Below are 19,812 nucleotides of genomic sequence, written 5' to 3'. Positions count from 1 at the left end.
TATTTGCCCTGTTTCTCTCTCAGTGAGTCTGTCATTCGTGTAGAGGAAAGCTATTGATTTTTGTGTGTTGACCTTGTAACTAGCTACTTGACTGAATTTGGTTATTAAGTCTAGAAGACTTTTGGTGGAGTTCTTGGGGGTCTTCTATATAGAGTATCATGTCATCTGCAAATAATGACAATTTGACTTCTTCATTTCCTATCTTTATTCCTTTTATTTCTTTCTCTTGTCTAATTGCCGTGGCTAATGTTTCCAGAACTATATTGAACAAGAGTGGTGATAGTGGACATCCTTGTCTTGTTCCTGATTTTAGTGTGAAGGATTTCAGTTTTTGACCATTTAGTATGATATTGGCTGTTGGTTTTTCATAGATGGCTTCTATCAGTTTGAGGTAGAGACCATCTATCCCAACTTTTTGTAGGGTTTTTATCATAAATGCATGTTGGATTTTGTCAAATGATTTTTCTGCATCTATGGAGATAATCATATGGTTTTTGTCCTTGGCTCTATTGATATAGTGTATTACATTGATTGCTTTGTGTATATTGAACCATCCCTGCATCCCTGGGATGAATTCCACTTGATCAGGGTGTATGATCTTCTTGATGATCTTCTGCATTCTATTTGCCAGTATCTTAGTAAGGATTTTTGCATCTATGTTCATTAGTGAGATTGGCCTATGGTTCTCCTTTTTGATTGGGTCTTTCTCTGCTTTGAGGATCAAGGTGATGCTTGCTTCCAGGAATGAATTTGGGAGTATTGCTTCCCTTTCAATTTCATTGAAGAGTTGAAACAGTAGTGGCAGCAGTTCCTCTCTAAATGTCTTGTAGAATTCAGCAGTGAAGCCATCAGGGCCTGGGCTTTTCTTAGTTGATAAGTTTTTAATTACATTTTCAATTTCATTGGTCGATATTGGGTTGTTTAGAATTTTTAGGTCATCTTTGTTCAACTTTGGTAATTCATATGTATCTAGGAATCTGTCCATTTCTTCTGTGTTTTCCATCTTATTGGCATATAGGTTCTGGAAGTAGGTATTGATGATCCTCTGGATTTCTGCTGGGTCTGTTGTCATTTCACCCTTTTCATTCTTAATTGCATGGATTTGGGCTTTTTCTTTCCTTTTTCTGATAAGTTTGGCTAAAGGTTTGTCAATTTTGTTGATTCTTTCAAAGAACCACCTCTTGGCTTCATTGATTTTTTGTATCATTCTCTTAGTCTCCATTGCATTGATTTCTCCTCTGATCTTTATAATTTCTTCCCTTGTATGAGCTCTGGGGTTGTCCTGCTCTTCTTTTTCTAGAAGCTTGAGGTTCAGCATGAGGTTGTTTAATTGGGCTCGTTCTGTTTTCCTAATATGCATATTCACTGCTATGAATTTCCCTCGTAAGACTGCTTTCATTGTGTCCCATAGATTCCAATATGTTGTAATTGTCATTGTCATTTAATTGAAGGAACTGTCTGATTTCTTCTTTAATTTCCTCTGTGACTCATTGGTTATTCAGAAGTGTGTTCAATTTCCACCTGTTTATGAAATTTTTCCAGTTTCTTTTGCTATGGATCTCAAATTTCACCGCACTATGGTCTGATAATATACAGGGGATAACTTCAATTCCTTTGTACTTACTTAAACATGTTCTATGTGTGAGTATGTGCTCTATTTTGGAGAATGACCCATGTGCAGCTGAGAAGAATGTGTATTCTGATTTTGTGGGGTGGAAGACTCTGTAAACATCTGTTAAGTTCATTTGTTCAAGAGTTCAATTGAGTTCTAGTATTTCATTACTTAATTTTTGCCTAGTTGATCTATCTATTTGTGACAGTGGGGTGTTGAGGTCCCCCACTACAATTGTATTAGCGCATATATGAATTTTCATGTCTGTTAGTCTTTGTTTTATATAGTTGGGTGCACTAGTGTTTGGTGCATAGATATTTATGACTGTCATCTCTTCCTCTTGGATTCTTCCCTTTACAAGGATGTAGTGTCCTTCTTCATCTCTCTTAATTAGTGTTGGTTTGAAATCTACTTGATCTGCCAAGAGGATAGCTACTCCTGCTTTTTTTCAGGTTCCTGTCGCATGCAGTATTGTTTTCCACCCTTTAACTTTCAGTCTATGAGTTTCCTTTTGAATGAAGTGTGTTTCTTGTATCCAGCATATTGTTGGATTTTGCTTCTTGACCCATTCTGCCAGTCTATTTCTTTTGTTTGGTGAATTGAGACCATTAACATTGATGGTTATAACTGAAACGTATTGACTTGTCATTGGCATGACTTTTTCTTTTTGTTGGGTTCTCCCCCTTTACATTTAATTTCTTGTCATGCCAGATGGGTTCATTCTGCTTTGCTTCCTGGGGTTGTGATCCTCAATGTCTGTTCCTAGGATATTGTGTAAAATTCTTTGGAGTGCTGGTTTGGTATTCATGAAGTTCCTAAGGTGCTCTTTGTCATGAAAGTATCTTATTTCTCCATCCATTTTGAAAGATAGTTTTGTAGGGTACATTAATCTGGGTTGGAGGCTGTTTTCTTTTAGGGTTTGGAATATGTCACTCCAAGCTCTTCTTGCCTTGATGGTTTGTGTTGAGAAGTCTGCTGTGATTCTGATGGGCTTTCCTTTGTATGTGATTTGTTTCTTTTCTCTGACTGCTTGGAGAACTTTGTTCTTCTGTTGTGTTTCTGGAATCTTAACAATTATATGCCTATGTGTAGTTTTTTTTGATCAAGGCTATTTGGAGTCCTATATGTCTCACTTATCTGTATGTCAAGCTCTTTTCCCCTGCTTGGGAAGTTTTCTGCCATTACTTCTGTGAAGAGATTTTTTATGTCATCTGCACTCTCTCCTGTTTCTTCATTGACTCCAATCAGTCTTATGTTATTCTTCTTTGCATCATTTTGCAGCTACTGAATTGATTTTTTGTGTTCCCTTATAATTTTGAAGCAATTTTCTTTTCCTGGTCATTAATTGCAATCTTATCTTCTATATCTGAAATTCTATCCTCACATTGGCTCATTCTGCTGTGTAGACTTTCAATGGAGTTTTTCATCTCCTGGAAATCTATTTGTATGTGTTTTATGGATTCCATTTGTTTCCTATGTTGGGATTCTATCATGTTCCTCAGCTCCTCTCTAGATTTATTAATCATGTCTTGCACTAGGAGCACAATTTTTCCTGTTATCTGAGAAATTATTTCTGATTTCCTTTTTTCCAGATCCCCTTTTGTTGCCAGTTCAGTGGGTCCAGGTGGTTGAGTATCAGAGTGTTCCATCTCATTTCCCTTTGGGGTTGCTGCAGGTGATCTGGAAGTCTGGTTTTGAGACTTATTTACGTGTTTTCTCATTTTGACTGGGGGGGCGGGGGGGGTGCTGTTGGCACCCGAGAGGATCACCTCCTCTGAGCTGGGAGTGGTGGGACGGGGCGGGGAGCAAGGGTAGGGATGGTGGCCGGAACCCCTTCCTCTGGGCCGGGAGCGGCAGGACAGAAGGCGGCCCAAAAGCCCTTTCCTCTGGGCTGGGGGCAGAGGGAGGGATGGTGGCCAGGAAGCCCCTTCCTGTGGACCAGAAGCAGTGGGACGGTGGCTCAGAAGCCCCTACCTCTGGGCCGGGGGCGGTGGGACCCAGTACCATGGTCTGGTGTCCGGTGTCCTCTGTGTCTTTAGCGTCTTTGTAGTGTGGAACCAGGTGGCTGCCTCAATTTTTGGCATTTTAAGTTGCATTAGTCCCATACTTCTTTTCCAGTCCCATGATAGCCTAGAAAAACAGAAATCTCAATGAAAACCGGTATCTTAGCAACTTGTAGAGGGGGCAGAACAGGGCTGGACTCCTCTCCAAAGCCCATCTCACAAGTAACTGTTATTATGTGATGTGCCTGACAGTTCTTTGGTGCTATGTTTGAATATGAGTCTTATCCACCAAAGGCCCACATGTTACAGGCCTCCTCCCAGGGTAACAGCATTGGGAAGTACTATGGAATTTAAGAGGGGATCCTGGGGAGAGGCCCTTAGGTCATTGGGGGTGTACCTTTGAAGGGAATTGTGGGGCCCCAGCCCCATCCTCTTTTTCTGCTTCCTGGATCATGACATGACTGACTGCTATTCACAATTCACACTTCTGCCATGATTTTCTGTCCTGGCCACCGGCTGAAAGCAACAGGGCTCCCTGAGTTTGGTTAGAACCTCTAGAACCATGAGGCAAAGTACCTAAGTTGTGCACTTCGGGTGTTTCATTATAATAATGCAAAGCTGACAACCAATCAGTTTTACATATGCCAGATTTATATTCTGCAAAGAGCAATAAAGAAACAAATAGCAGGTGGAATCCATTTTCTGAAGAGACTGGCAGCAAAAGTATACTAATTTCAGAGGCAACAGCAGTAAACATTCAGATATATGATACCTAGTGGGACAATTTATAAACTGGAGCAAGTGAGTTGTCTCACCAATGTCAGTGGCCATGGGCCTTCACTGGAACCTCGTGATGTGGTTTGTGTGAGAGTTTGGATATGTATATCTTCCAAAGATGGCTCTCTGGCTCTCTAGGAGATTCAACAGGGCTACTTAATATTCCTTAATGAAGTCCTTTTCTGTTTAATCTAGTGGAATGAGTTCGGTTGTTAGTAATTAAATACCTCAATTGATCAAAGGGGTTGGAACATTTCTCCAAAGAGAACAGTTAATGAGCTCTACTGTGTCATTTAGAATGTTTTTGAATTTGTATAACAATCCTCAACTCAAATCATGTTCAGAAATAAGGAAATTGATTCATATAACAGGTACCTCATACTTCAGTTTGGGTTTATTTGCAGCATAATGAGATCACCATTGTCCTAGGTCAGTGATGGCAAACCTTTTAGAGCATTCAATGATATAAACAGCCCACTGTGGCACATGTGCCATAGTTCACAGCCACTGCCCTAGTTTCTTCCTCTGTTTCTTTGCAGTTCACAATATTATTCATCTAAAGCTGGTGGCCCCTTTTGTGGTCATAGAACAGCTACCTACCCATCTTTCTTATTTCCTTGATTATATCCAGCTTAAGAATCTCTTGGTTGTCTCCCAGAAGAACAAGGAAGAACTTTTCTTTAAAAAATCACAAACAGCGGCCAGGGATTTAGCTCAGTGGTTCCAATGCCTGCGTCGCAAGCTCAAGGACCTGAGTTCGATCCCCAGTACCAAAAAAAAAATCACAAATAAACCTTTCATCCTCTTTCTGTGGTTAATAGAGGAATAATCATTAGCAAGGGAGATGGAAGTATCTGCAAACTAATTGGATCCCCCCAAAGGGAAGAAATTGAATAGAGTCCATCACACAGTGTGTACAACCACAAAATTATCCATTTATAAACAAAATAAAGATTATCCATCTATGAACTATCACATTATTAACTTTGAAAATGCTTTTATAGTAACCTATTGAAATAATTGTTATTGATCTCAGGGGTTTTTTTTGTTTTTGTTTTTGATACTGGGGATCGAACTTGGGTCCTTGCACTTGTACAGCAGGCAGCGAAACCACTGAGCTACATCCCCAGCCCTTATTGATCTCAGTTTTAAAGATGAGGGCACCAGGAAGAAGGTGAATGACTTGCTCTAGTTTACACAGTAGGGAGATGACCAACGACTCAAATCTGTGTCTTATGATTTCAAACTTTCGTATTTTTCTCCACTTCATGTTGGGTATTCTTAAGACAAGAAGAGTAAATTAAATATTTTAAATAATTTTCAGGTGTCATGCCAATATAGAAGTTTCTGAGAAAAAATATCTTAGAGTCCTTCTGAAAGTCCTTAATAGTAATTTTTAAAATTTTATTAGAAATAAGGAACTCTGAAGACAGTGAAGTTTCCTACCCACCTCTTCTACCTAGCAAAGTGGATCTCCGTCAGGTCACCATAATTCCACATGATGAGTGGAAAAGGATTCAGGATAGCCTGGACAGTTTGACAAGAGAAGCAGCAGCTCTTCGTGCAGAAAGAAAGGCAAAACAAGAAATGCATCTCCAATCCCAAGAAGTGGTGAAACATTGGACTAATACATATGCAGTAAGTTTTAATCCCCCAGAGGTTCACATGGCACTGAAGAATTACTTTTATCTCTTAATACTCTACTTCTTTATGGATAATTCTGTGCATACAGTGTCAGAAAATGCATTGAAACACATTTTTAACAGCTTTGTTTAGGTGGGAGTGATATACAATAAGCTAGATGCATTTAAAGTGAACATTTTGATAAGTTTTGACCTGTGTATATACCCCAAATCCTCATTACAATGGAGCTAATGAGCATATTGATTACCCCAAAATTTCCTTGTGTCCTACCTACTCCTCTCTATCCCTGGGTCACCACTGATCTACTGCCTATTACTGTAGAATTTATTCAGCACATGTGATTCCACTTCTCTTGGATAACTATCCTTTTTTTTTTTTTTTTTTTGCCCCATACTGGGGATCAAACTCAGGACCTTGCACTTGCAAGGCAGGCGTGGCGCCACTGAGCTAAATCCCCGGCTCGGTAATTATCTTCTGTAGAGTGGAATTCTTCTGCATTTATTTGTAAACCTAAATATTAAGGGCATATGTAAGTTATAATCTAAAAAACTTGATTAAAAAAACTTTGACAGATAAAGATTGGGAGAGTGATACAGCTCCTCTATCTTGTTTTTACATGGAAGTAGCATACTATACACAATGTCTTATGTCTCCATCGGTGCTAAAGAAGAATAAATGAAGATGCATCTTACCAGCAGCAATACTTACTATAAACACAGTAGTAATTTGAGGCCACAGATTTAGCTCAGTGGTGCCACGCTTGCCTTGCAAGCGCAAGGTCCAGAGTGCTATCCCCGGTACCAAACCAAACCAAACCAAACCAAAAAACAGTAGTAATTAAAACTGGGATCAGGCAAAGATGTTGACAAAATAGAATAGTTCAGATGAAACAGCCTAGAACAGTGGTGGTGAACCTATGGCACGTGTGCCACAGCAGGCTGTATCATTGAAAGCTCTAAGAGGGTCACCGTCACTGAAACAAACCTGTGTTATATATGAGAACTCAACATATGACGGAAATGTCATTGCAAACCAGAAGGAAAAGGATAGGAATTCGATAACTGATTACTTTGATAATTGGCAGATGAAAAATATTGAATTCGATACCAATTGTACAGAATATCGAAAATGAGGGCTGGGGATTTAGCTCAGTGGTTCCGTCACCTGCCTTGCAAGTGCAAGGTCCAGAGTTCAATCCCCGGTACAAAAAAAACAAAAAACAAAACCAACCAAACAAACAAAATATATAGTGAATTTTAGCTGGATTAAAGGCCCAGGTTTAAAAAGCAAAACAATAAAATATTAATATAAATTATAGAATCCCAGAACATAAATCATAGACTTATTTAACAGTCATCACAAGTAACTTGTTCTCCAAACATAGAAAGTGGCCACCAGAGGGGAAGAAAGACCTCCTGTGACATAAGACCTTCAGTAAACTCCTCAGATGTCTAGAAGAACATAAAAATATGCCACTGGGCCGGGGATCTAGCTCAGTGGTACTGCCGCCTGCCTTGCAAGCATAAGGTCCCAAGTTCAATCCCTAGTACAAAGAAAAAAATGCCACTGTTGGTTTCCTAAAGAAGCAAAATAGTAAGATATATATTTATTGTTTAACTGGAGAGGAACTTTGGAAATAAACATAAAACCTCATACTAGAGGTGATCTTAGAGTGAGAGGAGATAGCAGATGGAAATTAGGGTGGAAGGGCGAAGCTCCCTGTGTACCCCTATAATATTTTTGGGTTTGAACCATTTAAAAGTGTACATACCTAAAGAATTCAATTTCATGAGCCAGGGATTTAGCTCAGTGGTGCTGATCTCCAGTACCAAAAAAAACCAAACCAAAACAAAATCAAACCCACAAGAATTCAATTTCAAAAATTACCTCAAAACTGTAACTTCATATTTATTAAATATGCCAATGCAGTAAAATTCATAAGGACAATTCAAATTATTATAACGTTAAATTTTGGTAAAATTAAATTGCAAAATACAAATTGGTTTGGAGTTGGGGGTATAACTTAGTGATAAAGCACTTACCTTGTATGCATGAGGCCCTATGTTTGATTCCTAGCACTGGAAGATAAAAAACATGGCCTTTGTCTTTTTACAGGGGATGAAAGAACAGAAACTTAAAACCAAAACAATGCGCGATAAAGAAATTGAAGCCAAAAGACAAATCCTGGATCTGGAAGAGGAAATCCACAAACAAGGAGAAAGAAAAAAGGCCATTGAATATGCAAAGCAGTATCACTTTTACCAGACAGAAAGAGTGAAGAATTTTCATGTACTATTTGAATTTTCTTCTCTTTTTATATATTCAACATGCATAATTAATTATAATCTCCATTTAAGTAGATGTTATTTTCTTAAATACTGCAATTTTTTTTTCCAGTCAGGACTTCTTCTCAGTAGAGTTATGAAAGAACGTGATGCCCAGATTGAATTCTGTAAGAGTAAGATAAAACCAGATACCAAATGGGAAGAACAACTGAAACTCAACATTGAAAAAGCTTTTAAAAAAGAGCAAGAAAAAGCAGAAAAACAACACAGAGAAAGAATGGCTCTTGCTGAGGAGCATCTAAAACAGTATGTATACATAATTACCTCCTTTGTATCTTCCTCATTTTCTGGTAATGGATATAACTTTGTTTTCTAATTACAAAGTAATACATGCTAACATATTTAATAGATAAAGTGCAAACAAAGAGGTTGAAACTCACTAGTCCACTCTCATGAAGAGTCTGTAAGGGTCTGCCTATGTTTAACAGCCTGATGGGGTCAGGCACATAAGGCACTATAGTGATGCCAAGGAGAGGAATTTGACCAAGAACCATAGATATATATGTTGGAAAGGAACTTAGCAGAATACCTATTGGTACTGCAAAGCTTTCATTCCTTCTCTAGATAGGTAAGCCTTTCTCTAGGAAGAGGCTGGTACACCTTGTTTGAGAATATGATACAATCTTTTCCTTAAGTTCACCATCTGGGGAAGGAGGGTAGAAACTGGAAAACATAAGTTAGAATATAATGATAAATTTCTTAGAAAATATAAGTGGAAAGTGCGTGGAAACCTATACAAACACTGATGGTTGGTCCCATCAGCTTCTCCCTAAAAGGAAAAATCATCATAGGATAGTTTGCACCACTCTCTCCCAGGTAAGATGATCTTGGGAGAGAGGAGCAAGAGGGACGAGGGCTTAGGTGATCTCCTGCAGTGTACAGATTTCAGGGCCAGCCTAGAACTGATACTGTAGTGTAGACCGCTCCCTGGGCCCCAGCGTCAGTGTTGGCAACCTCCATGTCTCCATTTCAATGTCTCACGTGTAGGTCAAACTTAAAATGTCCAGCACAGAATTATTGTTTCCCCATCCTTACTGTGGACCCTTGTCCACCCAGCTGTTCAAATCAGAAAGCTAGGAATCCACCCGATTCCTCGTTTTCCTTTACCCTGTCAGATCCATCAGGAATTTGTTTTTCCTCTCTGAAACAAATCTTGAGCTTACTGCTATCACCTTAGTCCAAATCACTTTCATATATTCCATGGATTATTGCATTCACCTTTTTTGTTTGTTTAATTGTTTGGGGGTTTTTTGTTACATAAAAATCCAACTTTATTGAACATAGGAATAGATGGATTTTCAAATTAATTATTTTTGCTTTATGGTTATTGGTATCTGATCCATGGTAGAACTTACTAACTGCTACTATATGAAGATGCTTGTCTATTCTTAATTTTATATTCATAAACAAATATATTTGAATCTAGAGAAAAACATTTGTGATTGGCTTATTAGTGCATGGTAATCCCTGGTATATGCACTGCTTAAGCTAGTAATAAGGGATCATCCATTCTACAGCAAATTTGAATTTTATACAAAAATTCAGTTTTACTCTTATTCTTACATTAAGTGGGAGCTGACATCTGTAACTTACAGGCGAGCAAATACTTTTGTTTTCTACCTTCTAGCTGAACAAAAACACACATAATGTTTTCTTTAGACAAGACTTGGGGTTTGTTTTTTGTTTTTTGTTTTGTACCGGGGATCGAACTCAGGTCCTTGTGCTTGCAAGGCAGGCAGAGGAACCACTGAGCTAAATCTCCAGCCCCAAGACTTGATTTTTATATTTCAATGAGAATACCATATAACCCTTCCTTAAACAAAATAACCAGGGTATAACAGTGATATATGTGCACCCATGTTCATAGCAGCACAGTTTGTGATAGCTAAAACTTGGAAACAGCCCAAATGCCCTTCAACTGGAGACTGGATAAAGAAAATGTGGGGTTTTTAAAAAATAAAATGGAGTACTACTCAGCCATAAAAAATGAGAAATTAGAGACATTTATAGCTAAATGGATGCACATTGAGGCAATACTCTTAAGTGAAATAAATAGGGCACACATGTATAAATACCGAATAGTTTCTCTGGTGTGAGAAACTGAAAGTATAAATAAGGACTAAAATGTATAATAGGTAATGTGAAATAGGAAGAAAAGGGGCAAAGGGGAAGGAAGCGGGAGGGGTAGGGGAAAGGAAAGAAGGGTATGGAATTAATATGAGAAAATGGAAAAACAGGAACAAAATCTTTGTAAATAGGGAGGAATGGAGGGGTTGAAGGGAGGACTGGGCAAGGGTGAAAAATAAGAACCAAGAGAGATTATGTAAAGTTGTAAATTTCCAATGATGAATGTCATTATATTGTATACCTAAAATGTACCAATGATTAGAATGAATAATCGATAATGCAAAATAGGAAGAAAAGGTCCAAAGGGGTAGGAGTAGTGGGAGGGGCAGGGGAAAGGAAAGAAGGGAAAGGAAAAATGCTGAGAAATGGAAAAAATGGAAATAAAGTCTTTGTAAATAGGGAAGGGTGGAGGGGGTGAAGGGAGGGCTAGGAATGGGGAAAAAATAAGAACCAAGATGCATCATATAAAGGTACAAGTTCCCAGTGAGAAATGTAATTGTGTTGCATACCTAAAATGTACCAATAAAAGAATTTAAAAAAAAATAACCAGGGTATAATGAAACCATCTTTGGAGGAAATGTTTAATATGCATATCTTATTTAAAGAAATCCTCCAATAAGAAATGGAGAATTCATTGCCTTTACTTTGAAGGCTTTGTAGTTATCTGTCAAATTTGTATGTGCAGCTCACCAACATTCCCTTATTGGAAATAGCAGTATTTCCACATAATAGTTCTCAAAAGGACTTAAAAGTCTCAAAATTCTGTGTCTCTTTTGGCTTGCTTCTCTCTTGATTCCACCAAGGCTTCATTAATGGTTTGCTTCATATCATCATCTCCATCTTCATAAATTTTCTTTGGAACATTCATTAATCCCTCACTAGGATCTGTTTCAGCATCATAGGATGGCTTTTTTCTTTGCATTCTTTTTCAACCTGAGTCAAGTATTCCCATCGTATGTTTTCTGCTTTCTTTCTACATACTATAAGAACTGTATCAGTCTTGATTTTTTTTGAACTGCCTTCCAGTGAGATGGGTTTCAAGAAATTGTTCACAATCCCAGAGTAACTCTTCCCATTTAGATTCTTTACCAAAAGATCAAATGACCTCTCTGTGAAATGCACCTGCACGTTCTCAGCTGGAACTTGCTGAACTCCAGTTAAGGTAATGTAGATTTTCACAATCTTATCTGACTGATCCCATCCGTAATTACTGATTTTCACAGTATATCCTGTTGTGATGGGAGCAACCACAGCAGCTGGTTTTTCATTGTCAAGAAATTCTGGTTTCTTTTATGATTTTTGTTGCGCCTTGTTCTCTTTTTCTGTGTCGATCCTGGATTTTTCAGCTGTCAGGGCATCTCGTACTCTCTTCCTAGTGGCCTTTTCCAACAACACCTTTACCTCCTCTAGATCATTCAACTCCTCCAAAGCTGAAGCCATGGGCGGGCTGGGTCAGACCGGAGGCCAGAGCAGCAGGCGTGCACGCAAGGACAGGAACCGCCGGACCCAGCGCGCTCTCCGCGAGCGTGGACCTCAGCAGCAGCGCTGACCATGGGATGGCAGCCGCTCACACACCCTACCTGCGCGAGATCGCGGCCCGCCCTCTGCACCTGGGTTTTTTTGTTTTTTCTTTTGTTGTTTTTTGCAGTGCTGGGGATGCATCAGCCTTTTAAATGGCGTCATATTCTTTCTTTCTTTCTTTTTTCTTCTGAGACAGAGTCTTGCTATGCAGTTCAGGCTGACCTTGAACTCATGTAGCTGAGGCTGGCCTCGAACTGCAGTGATCCTCCTGCCTCAGCCTCCCAAGTCTGGGATTACAGGCATGCACCACCATGCCCTGCTCTTATATTTTTTCTTATTCTCCAATCAGGTTCGCTATTGATCAACTACAGAAATTCAATTAAAATGAAAATTGATCAGCAGCTGGGAATTTAGCTCAGTGGTTCCGGCGCCTGCCTCACAAGTGCAAGGACCTGAGTTCAATCCCTGGTACCCCCCCCCATAAATAAATAAATAAATAAAATGAAAATTGATCATATTCTTCTACCTTCATCACTTGAGTCTCTACTCATTCATTTAAAATAAAATGAAGCTGGGTGTGGTGCCACAAATCTATATTCCTAGAGTTGGGAGGCTGAAGCAGTAGGACTGTCTTAAGTTTGAGGCCAACCTATGCTATATAGCAAGACTCTCTCAAAAATAAAATAAAGTAAAATGGAATCTTGGCCGTGCCCTGGAGGCCTCATCTCTTCTCAACCTCCTCTCTGCTTCTTCCCCTTCCCTACCATGCCCCCACTGCCCAGGACCTTGAGCTCTGCTAAGAACTTCCTTGCTTCAGTGCTTCTTAAATACTTTCTCTTACATACATAAAGCTGGAGCTTTATCCTCCCATTCTCCATCTGAGGGCTTCTTTCCTGACTTATGGTATAGCTCTGTTCAGAGTGATCAAAATCATTCAGTCATTATTTTTGTTAGCTTATTTTCTTGTAACACCAGTTTGTAATTATGTTGTCTATTTTCTTTGTTTGATTTTGCCTGTATCCCTCACTAGAAAGTAAGCTTTTTTTTTTTTTTGTACTGGGGATCAAACTCAAGACCTTGTGCTTGCAAGGCAGGCGCCAGAACCACTGAGCTAAATCCCCAGCCCCCAAAAGTAAGCTTTTTGAGGGCAGGAACCATGTATGTTTTCATCATTATAGTGGAAATTCAATAAATAATTATTAGATAGTTGAATATAAGGTCTAAAAATTACAGAAGCATTAAATATGATTCCTAGGTCTCTAGCATAGGCAACTGGAAAGGTGGTGGTACTCTTCACCAAAACAAGAAAAAGAGACCAAAAAGATCATTTTAGAAGAGGAAGATGGTGCCACTAGTTTTATTTTTTTTTAATTTTTTTCTGGTACCGGGGATCGAACTCAGGTCCTTGAGCTTGCGAGGCAGGTGGCGGAACCACTGAGCTAAATCCCCGGCCCAGTGCCACTAGTTTTAGACATGGTGAGTGTAAAGTACCTATGCGATAGCCAGGTGTCAATGCCTAGTAGTTGTCTCTGTAAGAATCAAGCCTGACCTTTGTAACAAAGAGCACTCTTCATTTTTTATATTTGACTTCCAACTTCTTTTGAGGCCTCAACCCTACCTTCCCTTTGGCCCTGATTCTGGACAGGCTGATAGGGGCCCCTGAACTCAGCTCACCTTCTGTTGATACTAGCAGGAAGTGTAACTCCAGCATGTACAGAAACTTCTCCCAAGTCCACCCTCTGCTATGCCAGAGCCGATGCAGCCCTACTTGCACCTGCCCAGCTCTGCCTGGGAGTCATGTAATACTTTCTCAAATCCTCTTGGCAGAAGGGGTGTTGTTAACCTTGACACCTGAACCAAATTTTGGGTAGTGTTCCCTCCTGCTTTTACAAGAGGACTACTTAAGATCTATCTAGGCTTGAGAATAGTATCTGGGCTAGATAGACGCAGGTGTGGGATGGTCAGTCAAGGGTAGCAGAGAGCTTTCTTGACCTCTTCAGCTCTGACTGGAGAGCTCATTGGTACAGATTGCCCTGTGCATTAAGGGAAAAGGCCAGCAGCACTCAGCAGGACACAGTTTTCTATAGATTACTGATGTCTGCTCTGGGGATGGGAGTTGGATGTAAAAATATGAATTTTTATTCATATTTCTGCCTTGATCCAGAGGACCTAAAATTTCCCTCAACATGTTAACTTTGCATTAAGACAAATTACCCCCAAAGTAAAAGTCCTTATGGAGAGGAAATTAAATGTTAATTATTAATTTTATGCATATTACTGATAATATCTTTTCACTGACACTGAGATATTTTTGTAATTTTCCTTTTTAAAAAAATTTTTTTGGGCCGGGGATTTAGCTCAGTAGTTTCGCCACCTGCTGCGCAAGTGCAAGGACCCGAGTTCGATCCCCGGTACCAAAAAAACAAAACAAACAAAAAAATTTTTTTCGCAGTACTGGGGATGGAACCCAAGGTCTTTGCACTGAGCTACATCCTCAGGCCTTTTTTATTTTTATTTTTGAGAAAGGGCCTTGCTAAATCACTAAGTTGGCCAGGCTGGACTTGAACTCGCAATCACTGTGTGTCAGCGTCCCAGAGTGCTAGGATTACATGTGTGCACCACCATGTCCAGCAGCATTTTCTTTTGTCTTATTCATGCACAGAATAGGTAAGATTTTTTTTTTTTTGCTAAAATAAGGAATGATACAGTGGATGCATGGATATAATGTTAGTTCTGGATTTTCTAAGAAATGTTAAAGCTGTAAATGTTTTATATCTTGATTTCTCTTAAAGTAGCAGTTTGAAAACTTCAAAAACTTAGTTTCACATAATTGGATATCCCGGGCTGGGGATTTAGCTCAGTGGTTCTAGTGCCTGCCTCGAAAGTGCAAGGTCCCGAGTTTGATCCCTGGTATGAAAAAAAAAAAAAAAAAAAGAAGACAAAATTGGATCTCTCTTTTTTGGGGGGGTACCAGGGATTGATCTCAGGACCTTGAGCTTGTGAGGCAGGCTCAGTGCCACTGAGCTAAATCCCCGGCCCATGGAGATCTCTTTTTATAATGTGGTTTAAATCTTGATTGTATACTTGTGAGTTTATTACTATAATATTAATAGATATAAAATATTAAAGTGTTAAAATAAAGAAGGAAATAAGAAATTGAAAACTTATGATTTTAGGACAATCATAAACCTGGTTACTCTGAATGGATGTAACTCTATAGACCAAGGACTCTCCTGTCTCGGATTTATTGGCTCACCTAACTATAGTCCTCTACTGCAAGGGAAGGGAATTTCCTCTCCCTGAAGCTGAGAGGACTGTTTCTCAGCTGTTTGCTTAGATTGTTGATTTGTCCTGTGTCTTCCTGTTGAGGAAGGGAGAAACAATCGGAAAGAGAGCAGCTGGCGTAGCAGTGGAACAGCTGCCGGCAGTTGACTGGCTGACAGGGAGTGCAGGTTTCCCACAGGCAGGTGGACATGCTGGGTTGCGGCCAGGTGAGTGGGTGTGGGGGCTCCTAGGAGTGACGGTGGTGGGGTTGGGGAGCCGAGTGGAAGAGGTGATGATGGAGATCAATCTCCTGAGCAGGAGGCCCCTCAGAGATGTCTGAAGGATTCGCACACAAGCCCCGAGAGCCAGTGTTTGGAGGCAGCGTCCGAAGGTAGCACCGGGCCCCAGGAAGCATGGCAGCAGGGTGGCCATCTGGATAAGGGGACCTTTGCTGCTCTCCTTCTGTCACCTGCGGCTTCTGAGGGCTCAGACCCTTACCATATGTAGCACCAACTGGTGCTGCAATTGAGAAGTACTGGAGATTAGGGACTTTTCTGTAAATAAGGTCACCATTATCCCTTCCAGTCATTCAGTTAATTGCTTCTTTCTCAAGAAAGGGAACACTCATCTTGTTTTGGTGAGGAATGAAACAAATTTGGAAGCAGGGAAAGCACTGACAATTCTGGATTTGTTTGGATTTGTTCTAGTCACTGCTACTTCATGTCTGTTCTTTTCCCCAAAGAAAATCACAAATTCTTCCTTAAGCTTCAAATTATCCCAGGTTAAATCTAATTTATTTCCTTAAAGTATAACCTATTTTTCTGGCTTGTTCTTAGTTACTTTTATGTTTTTGCTTTAGAATAAAGGAACATGAAGAAGAAAAAGAAAGGAGGAAAAAACATGAAGAAAAAGATGCCGAGGAGATAAAGCGACAAAATTTATTGTATGAAATAGAAATGAGAAAAAAACTAAAAAAGAAAAAAGAAAAGATAGATGAAAGCAGAAAGCTGTTTTTTGTAAGTTTAAAAAACAAAAGTTCAAAAAGTATATAAAGTCAAATGCCTAACTTTTTTTTTGGTACGGGGGATCCAACTCGGCACCTTGCGCTTTCAAAGCTACGCGTGGTGCCACTGAGCTAAATCCTCGGCCTCTAACTTTCAATATATTAAAAAAAATAGTGGAGTGGGAAACAAGTCTCCATGCAGTTGGGAGGGCAGTCTCCATGCAGTAAGGGAGGGCCCCTGTGTGGGAGTTGCATTGCTTTGGTTTTGTGTGTACCGTATATGCTCTCATGTAGGGAGGAAGACAATGAGTTTTCTTTCCAAATGAATTTTTTTGTCCTCAAAATAAGTGTGGTAAGGATTATGTTTGGTATCTCCTGTGCTACTAATATCTGCTTAGTAAATGGTAATATTTTATGGCTGTTGCAATTTATTTAATAATTTTCACATTTTTCTTTAAAATTAGTTTTTATTCTTAATCTGTGCAGAGCGAAAACATCAAACTTCAAAAGCCTTAGAATAATAATAGCAGTTCATCGCACCATTCTATCTGCCTCCTAGATGCAGCTATTCCCAAGTTATTTTACCTGTTTCCCCGGTACAAAATTATATCCTAAGCTTATGTTCATTCTCCTCTCTCTCTCCCTTTCTCTCTTTGTCACTCTCTCTGTCTATCTACATGTATATCTGTATCCTCACACATGCCAGACACTACCACTAAGTTATACCCCTAGGTCCTATATTTGTATTTTTAAAAAATATATTTGGTTCTGAAAGATATATATATATTTTTTTGGTACCAGGGATCGAACTTGGGTCCTTGCGCTCGCGGGGCAGGCGGCAGAACCACTGAGCTAAATCCCCGGCCCATGAAAGATATATATCTTGATTTATCAGTTTTAGCAATTTTCTGGCTCTCTGCCCTGGTAGTCAAGGATTTAGTTCTTTTCCTTTATAGCTTCCTCCTCATCCCTCACACTCCCCTAAATAATTGTCACAATTTTACTTAAATCAGTGTTATGATTTTGTAAATATTTTTCTCTGCCAAAGAAGCAATATACTGCGATTTTATTTCTTTGTTTACATAAATGTTTATTTTCCCATGGTTAGTATGATTGTCTTTATTTTCTTTGTTTTCAGTTGTTCTGATGGCCCTTTTATTTTTATCCTCTTTTTGGTGATCAATTTTGATGGCTTAAGTTGTTCCATATGTTTAAAAAGTTGTGCCAAATGTGTGTTGTGATGTAGTTTTTAGTTTTCAAATGTTCAACTGAGTAATATGAAATGCTCTGTGTTATTGGTTTTCTTGCCTGTCCAGTCTTCCCTCCTCTCTTCTTTCTGGACCCCTTGCTCCCTAGGCAGATTGCCCAGCTTTCATCCTGGGGCTTCCCTATGCCATTTCTGGGGCCACACCTACTTCCTCCCACTTTCTAGATCTAATCTTCCTCTTCTTGGTTTACACCCATCTTGCTGAAATACATCTCTGAGTTGCCTCCTAACAAAGGATATATGGGAGGTAAATTTTTTTCCCTCACCCCAGTACCCATGAATATGGGTTTATGTGGAAATAGATTTTTTAAACTTTTTAAATTTTTATTTATTATATTTTATCCCAAGGCCTCTCCCCGCCCTATGTACAAAAGCTTTGTCTCCATTTTTTCCTTCTATTTTCACTTTTTTTCTTGTCTCTTCCAGTAAAATTTTTGAATTATCTGAGAAATTTATATTCCAAAGTCATACTTGATACCTAATTTAACTGGTTACAGAATTCTGGGTTCATAATTCAGAATTTTGTATTCATGGCTTCATATTCCCCCAGCATCCAGTATTGCTACTGGAAAGCAATAAATACTGCCATTTATAGTTTTCTTCCAGTGTGTGGGGTGATTTTTCTTTTTCTTTTCTCTTTCTTGAAGGGTTTCAGGGTCTTCTATTTATCTCTGGTGCTCTAAAAGTTCACAGCAATGTACCTCCATTCATTTTACTGTGGGGACTCAGTTGATGCTTTCAATCTAAAAACTTATATTTCTTTCACACTGAGAAATTTTTTTTTAACTTTCATGTTAACTTTCTATACTATAATGAAATGCCTGAGATAATTAACATATGAAGAGAAAAGGTTTATTTTGGCTCACGGTTTTGGAGGTTCCAGTGCAAGATCAGGGAGACCCAGGGTTCTGGGTCTCCTGGGGGTGCTGGATGATACTGACAGGGAGCATGTGGCAAAGCAAACTGCTCACTTCATGGCCAGGAAGCAAAAAGCCAGAGACCCACTTTAAAATTGCCACTGAGTCTCTTTGATCCCAATTTAGCCACAACTGGCTAATTTTTTTTCTACTTTGAGAGTTATCCTCAATTGTATATTCCAAGCCTTCTATTGATTTTTTAATTTAAAAAAAATTTTGCAGTGCTGGGGATTGAGCTTAGGCCTTGCACTGACAAGTGCATCTATGCCCCCAACCCTGAATTTTTAAAATGTTAGCTGTCATTTGCTTATAATCTTATTCTTTCTTTTTCATAAATCTTGTTCTTGGATCTTGAGTACAATAATTTTTATCTTTCTAAGTTAATTTCTAAGTTAATTTGGAATAGGACAAAACCTAGTTCTGAATGCTAACTCCACCATTTACGAGTTATGTGACCTTCACTTGAAACTTTCAACCTTTAAAAATAAGAATTAGTTTGGTGTTAACTCAGTATTTTTTTCATTATAAAACATCTATATGTCCATTACAATGACACTGGAGAAAAAGTCACGAAATAAAACTTGCAACAAATCACTCAAAGTAATTACTTTTAACAGTTTAGTGTTTTCATATTGACCGGTATAGCTCCTAACCAGATTATGGCTCTGTGTGTGTGTGTGTGTGTGTGTGTGTGTGTGTGTTATTTGAAGATTGAACTCAGGGCTTTTACACTGAGCTAAATCCCCAGCATTTGTGTGTGTGTGTGTCTTTTATTTTGACATAACACTTGCTAAGTTGCTAAGTTACTCAGATTGGGCTCAAACTGAAGCTCCTGCCTCAGCCTCCCAGTGTGCTGGATTACAGGTGTGCACCACCACACCTGGTTTTGAGTGTGGGCTTTTGAAAGTAGCAACCCAGAAAATAGAAGAGTACTTAAGAGCACTTGGCACATAGTAGACCCTGAATTTTAAATATAATTGGAAGATCAAATGTCATATCTAAACAACTTTCCCCTTAAATTAGTTTCTACTTATAGTTACAAATAAACTGATATATTGATATACCCAGGCTATTGATATTCAAAGGCATTCAAAGGCATATCATTTTTATGATAGTTAACTCAGGCAGGGGTCATGGAGTATTGCTGCTATGAACAGATTTTTATTTTTAAAAATAGTAATGTATTTTAAAATTTTATGTTATAGCATTTATCTCTGTTTTCTTCTATATATACAAAAAGAAAGTCTGGACAACTAGTAACTTTGATTGAGTCTGGTGGGGGATCAGGAAGAGGGAGATAGTGAATGGGGTGGAAGGACACTTTACATCTAT

The 19,812-nt window shown here is 39.0% G+C and overlaps 1 protein-coding gene and 1 pseudogene across 3 annotated transcripts in view; one reads left to right on the top strand and one right to left on the bottom strand.

Moving 5' to 3' along the window:
* Positions 1-19,812, top strand: part of Cfap210 (cilia and flagella associated protein 210) — a 31,341-nt gene that overhangs the window by 3,579 nt on the left and 7,950 nt on the right. The window contains exons 2-7 of one of the 3 annotated variants that reach the window (XM_021238616.2): positions 5,804-6,030; positions 8,152-8,325; positions 8,434-8,627; positions 15,399-15,520; positions 15,612-15,684; positions 16,153-16,309. In XM_021238616.2, the coding sequence (XP_021094275.1) occupies positions 5,804-6,030; positions 8,152-8,325; positions 8,434-8,627; positions 15,399-15,520; positions 15,612-15,684; positions 16,153-16,309 (947 nt within the window). The remainder of the gene's footprint in view (positions 1-5,803; positions 6,031-8,151; positions 8,326-8,433; positions 8,628-15,398; positions 15,521-15,611; positions 15,685-16,152; positions 16,310-19,812) is intronic. The other 2 variants (XM_021238618.2, XM_004857634.3) reach the window with 2 other exon arrangements.
* Positions 11,061-11,985, bottom strand: LOC101721292 (calcyclin-binding protein pseudogene; annotated as a pseudogene).

This window comes from Heterocephalus glaber, unplaced genomic scaffold, assembly GCF_053883595.1.
Source record: "Heterocephalus glaber isolate CG9 unplaced genomic scaffold, H.glaber_assembly_v1.0 deba00000347, whole genome shotgun sequence".
NCBI lineage: Eukaryota > Metazoa > Chordata > Mammalia > Rodentia > Bathyergidae > Heterocephalus > Heterocephalus glaber.
The sequence above is the reverse complement of the archived record's forward strand: the minus strand, read 5'-3'. Positions and strand labels throughout refer to the sequence as shown.